We start from the raw sequence: 13,171 nt of genomic DNA on the forward strand, positions 1-13,171 counted from the left end.
ATATAATAAGATTATAACAATAAACTGCTAAATAAAATTTGGCAAAAATTCTTTTCACAGTAATGTTGCAAACCGATTATTAGATAATAAAAAAAATAAATATTTTTTAAAAACCGGATAATAATAAAAATTAACTAAACTATCAATTACAATTTTGACAATTTTTTAATTAGTTTTTCTTATCTACTCAACTTAAAAAATTAATAAAGTTACATTCAATAGAAAACGTCTTGGAAACATTAATTAAAAAAATGTTAATCAGTGCCCTCAGGGCAATTGTTAAGATTTTAAAATAGTAAATTTATCTCGGTAATCAGCGTATTTAATGCCTTGAAAATTGAAATATTAAATTTTCTATAAAATATTTTCTTTTTTTAAATACTTAACCATTACCCTTAGGATACTGATTAACAAGACCCTCAATTAAATACATTAAAATTAATTATAGAGAAGTTGTCCCATATTTATAACCTATACATCTTCATGCAATAATTATAGATAAGTCACATGACTCATTATCATATTTAGATCTACACTACTCTCAATAAACATCAATAATGAATAAAATTAATTTAATAAAACTAACATGTTGTTGTTTATAATTTTACTATTTTCCTGAATTGAAAATCAAATTAAAGATGTAAACGACAAACTTATTATTAAAATAGAGAACGACTATGTTTAACAAAAACAAAAATTAAGTTAGCTGGCCAAACTGACAAATGATTAAGTGCCGACAAAAATGAATAAATGCTTTATTATAGTGTAATACCGCATTGGTAGTGATCATTAATTTACTAGTACTATTTTTCGTATTACTTCTTTTATTAGTAACATTATATCAACCCTGCTTTAAATTATCGAGACACCAACTTCAAAACGTAGTTCCAAACTTTCTTCACATTTTCTCGCAGAATAGAAAAGATAAGAAGATGGAAGGAATAGAACACAGAACAGTGGAAGTGAATGGCATCAAAATGCATATCGCTGAGAAAGGCAAACAAGGACCGGTTGTGTTATTCCTTCACGGCTTCCCTGAACTCTGGTACACATGGCGCCACCAGATTGCGACTCTCGGCTCCCTCGGATACCGTGCTGTTGCTCCAGATCTACGTGGCTACGGCGACACGGATGCTCCGTCTTCAGTAAACAGCTACACAGGTTTTCATATAGTAGGTGACATCGTTGCTCTCATCGATTTACTCGGTGTAGAACAAGTGTTCCTCGTTGGTCATCATTGGGGTGCTCTCATTGGTTGGTATCTATGCATGTTTCGCCCTGAAAGAATCAAAGCCTTTGTGTGTCTCGGTGTTCCCTTCTTACGTAGAAACCCTAAAATCAGGACCGTTGATGGCATGCATGCTCTTTACGGTGAAGATTTTTATATCTGCAGATTTCAGGTGCTTTCCGTTTCTTTGCAATACGTAATATTTTGTCAAATTCATTCTCTAAGTATACATGTAACATGATATCTTAATTATTTTTATCGGTATCACAGGAACCAGGTAAAATGGAAGCTGAGATGGCTGAGGTTGGCACTGAATATGTTCTGAAAAATTTCCTCACAACTCGGAAAATTGGTCCTCCGATATTTCCAAAGGGAGAATATGGAACCGGATTCAACCCGGATACGCCTGATACTTTGCCATCTTGGCTCACAGAAGATGATCTTGCTTACTTTGTCTCCAAATTTGAGAAAACTGGCTTTACTGGAGGATTGAACTATTATAGAAACTTTAACCAGTAATGTTTTGATTGTTTTTCACTATTATATATATATATATATATATATATATATATATATATATATATATATATATATATATATATATATATATATATATATATATATATATATATATATATATATATATATATATATATATCTGTTTGGAAAAATACTTGATCTATGTAGCATTGACTTTTTATATTGAAGGTGGAACACAAATGATATTCAACAGTTACACATGTTACATTCAATCACTTATATTTTTAAACTATTCTCCATGTTTATGTAACGGTGCATTGTTGGTGTTTGATGTTTGGGTTAATAGTTCATAGGTAGTGATGATCACAATGTTAATGAGACAAATTATTACTTATATTGCAGAAATTGGGAGCTGATGGCACCATGGAATGAAGTGAAAATCAAGGTGCCTGTAAAGTTCATTACAGGTGAATTAGGCCAGGCATACAACATTCTTAACCTGAAGGAGTATGTACATGGTGGAGGTTTTAAGGAAGATGTACCCAATTTGGAGGAAGTGATTGTGCAGAAAGGGGTGGGTCACTTCAATAATCAAGAAGCAGCAGAGGAAATTAACAATCACATTTACGAATTCATCAAGAAGTTCTAAGCTGAACTGCCAATAAAATAATCACGTGGCAGAATGAAGTGTTATATGGTTTAGTTGAATTATGAGTTGATTTTATTGAATTAATGTTATCTTTTTATTGTCAAAACAAAACTATGGTTACAGTTGGATTCATTGAATTAATGTTATGTTCTTAGTAGTTGCATGTTTTGTATTTGCAGTAATGGTTCACTTGTACTCCATTTACTTCGTTGAACACAATGGTATTATGTGCTTTCATTTAATGGCTTAATTGCTTTATATACAACACAGTTGTGGTGCAATATTTTTGTTAAATAATAAATTTCTTTTCTAATAACTTTTATTATTTATTTGTTGAATTATTATTATAAAAAATATTTAACGAAACTATAATACCCTTAGTATTTCTAACTTATGATAAATTGAAAGTAGGGCCGGATCAAACAACGCATAGGCCCGTTCTAATTTTAAAAATAAGCTCAAATTCAAAATTTAACACAATTATAATAATTAAAAAAATACTTAAAAATTATATTTATGAATTAATCAATAATATATTTAATTATAATTATTTTGAGTTTCGATCTATCTTAATTTTTGTATGTATTAAATTTTTATTACAGCATTTTTTGATTTTATTGGATTTTTATTATAACATTTTATTTATTTAGATTAATATTTATGAAAAAAAATTAGACATTTTAAAATTTTGGACTTCCGAAAATTTGGTGCCCTGTGTTGTAGCACTTCATGCACATGCACAAGACCAACCCTGGTTGAAAGTATAATTATTTTAAGGATAAAAGTAACATATGCTCAAGAACACATATTAAAAAACTTAAATATAAAAAATTTGTATTAGAAAACGTAATAAACAAATCAATTATCAACTTTTAATGAACACAATTTTTAATACTTTTTTTTTACATAATTACCCTTATTTATTTAGGGGATTTAATTTCTTAGCTCTTAACTGATTTAAAAAGAATTATATTCTATATATTTATTTATCAATCAATTTGATTATAATAGTTTATACTTACATAATTACTTAAATTATAATTTATTTTGTATTTTAGTAGTTAGTATTTTTTGTTATACTTTATACGATATAATCTAGAAGAGGATCATCATTTTATCAATATAATATTATTTGATCAAATAATTATTTTGCCATAACTTAATTGTGGATTAGGATTACAAACCCCTCTATTTTGGAATGTGTAAAAAAAATGTTTTTAATTGAGATATGATTTTTCTACTATTTTCGTGTGTGATATATTCAAGTAGTCGGTATAATTATTTATTAATAATAATAGTAATAATAATAATAATAATATTAATAAATTATTATTATTATTATTATTGGCTAGAAAGACCTTTTCAAGAGGAAGAAGTAAAGGAAGTAATAGCTTGTTGTGGGGAACTAAAAGTCCGGGTCCGGATGGTTACTCTTTTCATTTTATCAAGATTTGTTGGTTTTTCCTTAGAGGAGACTTCATGAGGTATATTGAATACTTCTTTGCGGGTGGCGAGTTATCTAAGGCAATTGCATCATCGTTTTTGGCTTTAATTCCGAAGTCTCCCAATCCTTTAGGTCTTGATGACTATAGACCCATTTGTTTGGTGGGATGTTTGTACAAGGTGGTAGCCAAAATTTTAGCGGGAAGATTGAAACATGTCTTGAATTCAATTATTTCTCATTGTCAAAGTGCGTTCATTCCGGAAGACAATTACTCGATGGGGTTCTCGTTGCTAACGAAGTGGTAGATTTTGCAAGAAAGGAAGGTAAGTCTCGTCTTCTCTTTAAAGTAGATTTTGAGAAAGCATATGATAAAGTCTCTTGGGATTTTCTTCGGTACTTGTTGATTAAAATGGGTTTTGGCGCTAAGTGGCGGAGGTGGATGGAATTATTAATTTTCAAAAGTAATATGTCGGTGATGATCAATGGTAGTCCAATTACGAAATTCATTGTTAAGAGGGGGCTAAGACAAGGTGACCCATTATCACCTTTTCTTTTTGTTTTGGTAGCGGAAGCTCTTGCTAGGTTGGTTCGTAAATCCGTGGAAATTGGTGAATTTGAGAAGTTGGTTATTAAGAGGAGTTGTAGTGTGGATATACTTCAATTTGCGGACGACACCTTGTTGGTCGGAGAGGGTTCGTGGAAGCATGTCAAGGCAATTAAGATTGTATTGAGAGCTTTCGAGATGGTGTCGGGTCTCGACATTAATTTCCATAAAAGCAAGTTAATTGGAATAAATGTGTCGGGTAACTTTTTGGAAGCCGCCGCTTTCTATCTTTCTTGCAAAATTGAAGAAAGTAACTTTTTGTTTCTCGGCATACATATTGGGATAAATCCTAGGAAGGTTGCTAGTTGGACTCCTCTTTTAGAGAAGATGAAGAAGCGCTTGACGGGGTGGAAGAATCGTTTTCTCAATCTTGGAGGTAGAATCACTCTCATAAAGTCAATTTTGTGCTCTCTTTCCATATTCACCTTGTCTTTTTACAAAATACCGAGTAAAGTAGTCAAGGAATTTTCTAAGATTCAAAGCAATTTTTTATGGGGAGGGGTGGAGGATAAAAGGAAAATTCATTGGGTTAGTTGGAAAGTAGTGACTTTACCTTATTTGAAAGGGGGATTGGCCATTAAGAATATTGTCGAATTTAATCTTGCGCTTCTAAACAAATGGAGGTGGAAGATCGTTAATGGTTCCAATTCTTTGTGGTATGAGATTTTGAAGGCCCGGTATGGTGATTTATCCATGAAGGTTATTTGTGGAGATGCATCTCACGCTCGGAATTCTTCCTCCTTTTGGTGGAGTGATATTTTAAAGGTCGGTTCCTTTTCTCCTTCATTTATTTCTCTATCATCTTCATCTACATCACTCTTGGATCCTTTAATTTCAAATTGTTGCTTCAAAGTGGGAAATGGTTTCAACACACCTTTTTGGGAGGTTCGTTGGTTGAATAATTTTGCTTTGATGGAGAGTTTTCCGAATCTTTATTTCGTGTCTTCTTTGAAAAAAGTTTCGGTGGCGGTTATGGGTGGTTGGTGTGAGGGATTATGGAAGTGGGGTGATTTAGGTATCTCGGGTACGGCGGTTCTTGAAACGGGGATTCTCACGGAGTACATGTTGCTTCGTGACCTTTTGGAGTCTTTTGGTGGGTTGCAAGAAGGGAAGGATTGTGTTGAGTGGTCTCTAGATGTGGAGAGGGGATTTTCGGTATCCTCGTGTTATTCCCGCTATGTTCAAGCGCGCATTCCTTATGGGCCTTCCAATAGGTGGGATGATGCTTTGGAGTTGATTTGGAAGATGGAAGTTCCTTTTAGGATTAAAAGTTGATTTTTTCTTTACCCACCTCCCTATGGGGGGTCACCCCCAGCGAAAAACTCAAACTACCCCTGCTTCGGAAATGAACTTCCGAAGCGCTTTTATTTTAAAAAAAATTTCCTTTATTCGGAAGTTCATCTCCGAAAACACCTCATGGGGGGTGCGTTCGGAGATGAACATCCGAAAACACCTCATGGGGGTGAATTCGGAAGCTCATTTCCGAATTATGCTGTGTTTTTTTTTTATGTTTTTTCTTAAACAGTCTCGCATTTTAATTAAACGCAAACGCCAAATAAAATATGCGACATATAATTTGGTTGCCATTTTTTTTCAATCACATCCGAATCATTTTCCATCTTTACTCTTTTTCTATACTCACACATTTTATTTCTGTTCTCTTTGAGTTCGGCCCTGATCTTCATCGAGAGCCTTACTGCCGAAGTTACGAATTGGGAAGGAAAATTCAAGTTCGTGCTAATCATTTTCAGTTACGGTCAATTGGGAAGATAAAAGTGGTGTAGATCCTTATCAGCCACTCGCAACTGAATATGATTAGCACAAACTTGAATTTCCCTGTCTGATTCGTGCTGGTTGGTTGCCATTTTTTTTCAATCACATCCGAATCATTCTCCATCTTTACTCTTTTTCTATACTCACACATTTTATTTCTGTTCTCTTTGAGTTCGGCTCTGATCTTCATCGAGAGCCTTACTGCCGAAGTTACGAATTGGGAAGGAAAATTCAAGTTCGTGCTAATCATTTTCAGTTACGGTCAATTGGGAAGATAAAAGTGGTGTAGATCCTTATCAGCCACTCGCAACTGAATATGATTAGCACAAACTTGAATTTCCCTGTCTGATTCGTGCTGGTTGGTTGCCTGACATGTTCCTGTAAACAATTGAAATCGATTAATATGCGAGACAAAATAAAAAACAAAAAAATTTGAACTTCTGATACATTTCGGAAGTTCATTTCCGAAAACTGGGATGGAGGTGTTTTCGGAAATGAACTTCCGAAACACCCCTTCGCAGAACTTCTCTGCAGCCTCCAATGGCAGACCCCTAAACCAAACATCAAACTTATTTCTACACATTCTAAACATCCTAAATATCAGTATAAACCTAACCTAATACAATTTTTGCTATTTGTAAACACCCTAATATACATTTTAATCATAGATCTAAAAATCAAAATGCTTACCAATTGAATGGATTGGAGGACTTTTGAATGTAATAGAGCAAGTAGATGGAGGCTTTGAGGTAGCTTGGAACTGGTTTGCACAAAAATCTCTTGGGGTGTGAGTTTGGAAGAAGTTTAGGGTAAATGATTTGGGGGAGGGGGCTGTTTTGCTTAATCTGAAAAACGCAGAATATTTCGGAAATGAACTTCCGAAATGGTGTTTTCGGAAGTGTATTTCCGAAATAAGTCAAATTTTTAAAAAAAAAGACGCTTTCGGAGATGCATCTCCGAAAACACCTTTTCCTTGCATTTCGGAAGTTCATTTCCGAAGTCAGGGGTATTCTGGGTTTTTCACCAGAGGTGAGCTAGAAGGTTGGGAGGTGGCCAAAGAATTTTCCTAAAAGTTTTGGTTGGAGATTTTTTGTGAATAGGCTTCCAACAAAAGATCAATTGGTGTATAGAGGTATTAACTTTACTACTTCTAATTTAAAGTGTGTTTTTTGTGATTTGCATTTGGAAGATAGGGACCATATTTTCTTCAAATGCAAAGTAATTAATTTTGTTTGGAAAGAAATTGCTAAGTGGGTTGATTATCCGGATAGGATTTTGGAAGATTGTATTCCGTTTTTTATGGAATGGCATTCGGTGGGCCGTGTGAAAAGAATTAAAGAAGGCAAATTGGGGGTGTTTTGGTTGGCCACTTCTTGGGTCCTTTGGTTAACAAGAAATGGTTTTTGTTTTAGAGGCGACGTTTGGAATGTTAACAACATGATTTGGAAAATCAAGATTTTGATTTGGAGATGGTCTTTTTTTGGAGATATTGCACATCCCAATTGTAGTTTTTACGAGTTTAGCAAAGACCCGGTGTCTTTTATGTCGTAAGCATAATTGGTTTGTAATATCTTTTTTGGTCGGATTGTCTCCGCCTCTTGTGTAACAAGGTTGGAGAACTCTTAGTTCTCCTTTTAATATATTTCTTGCTTAAAAAAAAATTATTATTATTATTATTATCATTATTTTTTTTTTTTTAGAATTTGAACAAAAATTTTCAATGACTCAACTAAGCTTGAGTTCGGTAGATATTATACATACTTCAATATTTTAGAGATTTAAAATTAAAAATCAAATCGAAAAATAGTTATGGTTAGAAACATGAAAGACTAGCTAAATAGTCCTGGGATAATAAACAAATAAACTGATACAATTGTGTGGTAGTAAAAATAAGTGATTTCATGTGATATATTTACCACTTATCTATTTAATATGATATGGAGATGTAGTTTAAAAGGGATTTGTTGTACATGGAAAGTCATTCTAATATACTAAAATGGTTGAAACGTGAATATTAAAATATAGAATTGGCGATGTAGTTTAAAAGGGATTTGTTGTACATGGAAAGTCATTCTAATATACTAAAATGGTTGAAACGTGAATATTAAAATATAGAATTGGCAATAATATAATTTATATATACATGTATGTCACAGTATCTATTATACATCTATAAAAATCTAAGGGCTCGTTTGAAACAATTTTGCTTTTCATTTTTTAAAATAGATTTTATAAAATTGTTTTAAAAAAGTGTTTTTAAGAAGAGAACTATTAAAATACTTGTTTGGTAACATGATTTTTCAAAACTGTTTTAAAAATAAAACATAAAAAATTCATTTGGTCAACTATTTTTAAAAATAGTTTTAAAGGTGAGAAAATTAAAAATCTATTTGGTAATTCAATTTATAAAAATTGATTTTTAACTAATATAAAATGAAAAAGACATTTATTAATTGATAATTAAATTTTTAATGACGTATAATCAAATATAAAAATGTACAATATTATTTCTAAATAAAATTGAGATATAATTAAATATATAATTTAATTCTTTTTTAGATTCGAGTTATTAGATTTTTCACACAAAAGATTTCATTATCAAAGTACTATAGCGTATATTAACATCTGAAACATTCATATCAAATCAAACCATAAGAATTCAAAAAATAACCACAAAAATTCCAAGTTACTTGTATGAAAATCTAAAAGAGAGATAATTAATTCACTTAATTGTTACGGTGTACCCACATCTCATCTCTAATATGATTTCTTTCGATTGCCATTTCAGCCGCACCTTCATTAGATAACCTTGTTAAGTTGTCGACATTGGAACTTGTTCCTTCTATGACAGGACCTTCCGGCATCCCCTCAAGTTCAATAGGATCCATTTCTTCCCATATCCTAAACAACTCATCAGGTAAATTCCACTTGCGTATGTAATTATGAATAGCACAACACGCAATAACTATAAGTCGTTGCCTAGAAGGTTTATAAGGAGGCATCAACTTTAAAATAGGAAATCTATTTTTCAGCACTCCAAAACAGCGCTCAATTGTCATCCTTAGAGACGAGTGTCTATAGTTAAATAACTCTTCCGGGCTTCTGGGTTGTCTACCTTGACCTCTATATTCTTGTGCATGATACCTTTCACCCCTATAAGGGGGAAGAAAACCTCCAATACATGGATACCCAGAATCAACGAGATAAAAGGAACCTACATAAAATAAAATATATGTTAGCTCAACTTTGTTAATTTCATTGAACATAATTTTATACTGCTATTATGACTTACCTCTTGGTGGCCAAGGAAATCCAGCATTTTGATTTGTAATGGCATCCAAAAGAATCTTAGAATCATGTGCACTTCCTTCCCATCCCGAATATACACGTGAAGTAGCCTCCACACTCCTATCCCTATACCTATCAGCTTTTGCCAAAGATGCTTTAGCCCATGCTGAAAGTGCCTCCCCCATCATATGTGATGTAGACTCTTTCCTTGATCGTACTTGAACTTGTTTCTTTCCGCTACGTGTGATGTGCTCCACCTCATGTAGATCATCATCTGAACTATCATTATCAACACGTACATGACACGCACTCCCATTGTTAAGGTATTGATTGTCAAGCTCATTTTCTTCATCTGTATTTGGTGGATCTTGGGTAGATGAGTGATGAAGTACTCCAGTTGCATTATTTTTGTTGAATATGATTTCCAACAACTTATAGTGATCACACCCTTTCTTTTGAAATTGAGAAGCTTTATCATGTACCTAAAATAATATAAGCATATTATTAGAACCAACAAATAAAGATAAAATAAATGTACTGGAACTCCATTTAAGAAATTCAAAATGAACATCAATTGTGTAGTCAAAATTCTAGTAGAGAGGCAGAAGTTTATTGAACAGAGAATGGAATTCATTTTACTTTGTGTACATCTAAACCTAAGCCACTGAGAATATAAAAACAAGGAGAACTTAACAAAATTGTTAGCTACTAATAAAGATGTAACATGATCTAAACTGCCAAGTAAGATTTGTTAGTCCCTTTTAAAGAACATAACATTCCAGTCTACCTCTGAAAATTAGATGTGAGCAAATCTATATCGTATAACATTTCTAAAAAGTTATGACAGTAGACTCAACAAACTTAAAAAGCCAATCACAGGAACATATCAACATAAACTACCCCAGTTCATACACACTGATTGCTTAGCATAGTTTAGAAAAACAGCCTATGACATAAACTACACATGAAATTATCTTGAAATGAGCAAAAATATAAGCAATATACCTTAAGATAATTTCTCCAAACCTCTTCACTAGCAGTAACTGTGTTGGTTTCAGCATTCCACCCAAATCCAGTATTTTGCAAGAGGGAATAAAACTCACGATACATAGATCGCAACCTATGCATTTTTGCCTTTAGTTGTCCAGCTTTAAATGAACGATTAGTTGTGCAACTCAATCTAGTAGTCATTGAGGTCCATGTTCTATTATGAAACACACCATTTGGCATATTTCCTTTTGTAACTTCATCAACCATAATGTCAATGAAAGCTTTAGTTACAAAATCAGGCCAAAGCTTTGAGTCACTAATGTCAACATTAGTTGTCATCTATCATAAAAATAAGCAACTTAGGAAATCGAAAGTAGAGTCACACATAGTCATTCCTGAGAAATGAATAATTCAGAATTTTTAAGAACATTAAAGATTAGCAGGCACAAAAACAGAATAAACCGGGAGCTATCAGAAAATGGAAACCAGCAGGAGTATAGAAATATTCCAGTTGCCCAAATTGTTTCCACATTCATTACAACTTGTTTGTAAATAACTAACACATGAATTGGCCAAATTCACATGAAATTCACTAAATTCAAAGTAATGGATCAAGATAAATGTAACTTCTATCCTATTGGAACTTAATAATAATAATTGAAGGGCTATAAGTAAAGATATACCTAAGCTATGTTATTCATATAAACTATTCACCTAGTGTGACTATTTATCATTTACCATGGATAGGAATGAACATTTTTTAACATGGATAAATGAACATTTAGCATGACATGCTTTTAATCAAAAATATAAACTCATGTGCTTAATATTGTTGTGAGAAGAAACAATATTCTATATAAAAGAAGAACCAATGTTTTACGTAGTTTCGCATATGAACAAACAAAAGCACTAACTATTCAAAAATTTAAAAAGCTACATAGAAGTTGTATGATATAGCAGGGGTATTTGATGTATTCATGAAGTATATGCTAACCAAGGTAAATTTACTAACTATTGATAACTATAAAGCACTAGCATCTGGCGCTACCTACGAAACGTCAAATTTGAGTTATCATACACCAAATAAAAAAAATCACAGTTGTTCAAACACCAGCTGATACTGCCATTTGGCTATTCCCTAACATGTCCTAACTTCATGAATGTGAGGTATGTTACCTGTGGAGCAATGGCAGGCGCACCAGCAGAAGTAGGCGCAACCGAGGAAGAGGCAGGCCTGGTCGAGGAAGAGCTCGGTACAACAAAATGGGGACGATAGCTATTGTTCTTCATGCTTTTTCAAAATCTCAAACCTATTTAGAAATAACCAATCACATTAAGTGGAGAAAACAAGATACATTCTAGGAAACACATACACAATTGAAGTATTTAAAAGGAACCTAACTGGTGTTATTTGTTAATACATAATAAACGTTGCTCTTTCAAAGCAAAGAAAGTCTAGCCACAAGTAAACCAAAATTAAAACCACAAAAGAGAATTAAGACCAAAGCCAAATCATGCAGCATTTCATAATATAGAAACAATCAAGATAGCACCACTAGCAACAGATGATTTTGATTGCTCTTTGTAAATGATTGAATCATTTGAGTATTCATATTAAGTTTGTTTTGTAAATTACAGAAGATTAGAACACTTTGAGTTTTAAGTTTGAAGAAAATTACAACTTCTTTGAGCATTTAACATTGATGTTGCAACAAATCTATTTGTGATGTTCCATCTCAGTAGATTTTACAACAACTAACACAAAATTAACATGGAACACTCAATTGCAACAATAAATCCACACAAAAATCATGCAGAGCCGCTATGTGCAGTATGAAAACTAACATAAAAATTTGCATAATGATCTTCATGCCTCCTTGACTTTACATCATACCTAACAATTAACATATCATTCAATGACGAATCCAAACAATGAACCGAAACGATGAATTGAAACCTGAATCGAATCGCTCAATCGAACTGAAACATGAATAGAATCAGAGTCAGGAAAAGTATTCATAAAAATTCTACTAGATCTAAACTTAAATTAGGTTAATCAAACAAAATATTTTGGCCTAACAATTCAACATGAAGCAATTATCAATGAAAGAGTGAAATAACCAACCTAAAAATTGAAATCGCAAATCGTAGAGAAGAACTTGAAGATCACGGAACATGAATCGAAGACAATTGAGGGAAAATTTGAAGATCGCACAATTTTTCCATTGCTTTTTCTTCGTGTTTGTGAGAGAAGATTGTGTGAGTTTTGTTGAAGAGAGAAAAGTGAGGTGAAATTGAAAACAATCCGTTTTCAGCGTGTTTCAATATTTCAAAAAAAATTCAAATTTTTAAAAACTAAAATTGAGAAGTAAAAACCAAAATATGTTTTAGCTATTTCTCTTTTTTAGTTTTTAAAAGTGAAAAATACAAAACAGTTTTTAAAAATTATATTTTAAAAATAGTATACCAAATAAGTTTTTAATTTTTTAGTTTTTAAAAACCAAAAAACTGTTTTTTAAAAGTGATTCAAACACACCCTAAATATTTAAAAAAATCAAGTACATCCTCATTTATGCAAGAAATTCGTTGATTATGCAAAATAACATTGCATGCATTTTAAACTTTTCGCCAGAATATACATCATCAACTTCAACGTCCTCATCCCACAAGATTCATAAATCTTTAATTAATGGACTTAGATAAACATTTATGTAG

At 32.3% G+C, this 13,171-nt stretch overlaps 2 protein-coding genes across 3 annotated transcripts; one reads left to right on the forward strand and one right to left on the reverse strand.

Moving 5' to 3' along the window:
• Nucleotides 1–825: 825 nt before the first annotated feature.
• LOC131610557 (uncharacterized) lies at nucleotides 826–2,620 on the forward strand. The gene is made up of 3 exons (XM_058882527.1): nucleotides 826–1,400; nucleotides 1,499–1,743; nucleotides 2,111–2,620. Exons 1-3 carry the CDS (start codon nucleotides 933–935, stop codon nucleotides 2,355–2,357), a joined length of 960 nt encoding a protein of 319 aa, XP_058738510.1. The 5' UTR covers nucleotides 826–932; the 3' UTR covers nucleotides 2,358–2,620.
• Nucleotides 2,621–8,797: 6,177 nt separating this feature from the next.
• On the reverse strand, nucleotides 8,798–12,791 carry LOC131612821 (uncharacterized). 2 transcript variants are annotated; one of them, XM_058884569.1, is made up of 5 exons: nucleotides 12,582–12,791; nucleotides 11,633–11,766; nucleotides 10,472–10,795; nucleotides 9,471–9,948; nucleotides 8,801–9,392 (listed from the first exon to the last, which is right to left on the reverse strand). In XM_058884569.1, the coding sequence occupies exons 2-5, from the start codon at nucleotides 11,744–11,746 to the stop codon at nucleotides 8,905–8,907; spliced, it is 1,404 nt and encodes a 467-aa protein (XP_058740552.1). In that variant the 5' UTR covers nucleotides 11,747–11,766; nucleotides 12,582–12,791; the 3' UTR covers nucleotides 8,801–8,904. The 2 variants fall into 2 exon arrangements, with proteins under 2 accessions (XP_058740553.1, XP_058740552.1); XM_058884570.1 differs by lacking the exon at nucleotides 12,582–12,791 and having other exon boundaries at nucleotides 8,798–9,392; nucleotides 10,472–10,851; nucleotides 11,633–11,767.
• Between the last annotated feature and the right edge of the window lie 380 nt (nucleotides 12,792–13,171).

This window comes from Vicia villosa, linkage group LG6 (genome assembly GCF_029867415.1).
Source record: "Vicia villosa cultivar HV-30 ecotype Madison, WI linkage group LG6, Vvil1.0, whole genome shotgun sequence".
Lineage (NCBI taxonomy): Eukaryota > Viridiplantae > Streptophyta > Magnoliopsida > Fabales > Fabaceae > Vicia > Vicia villosa.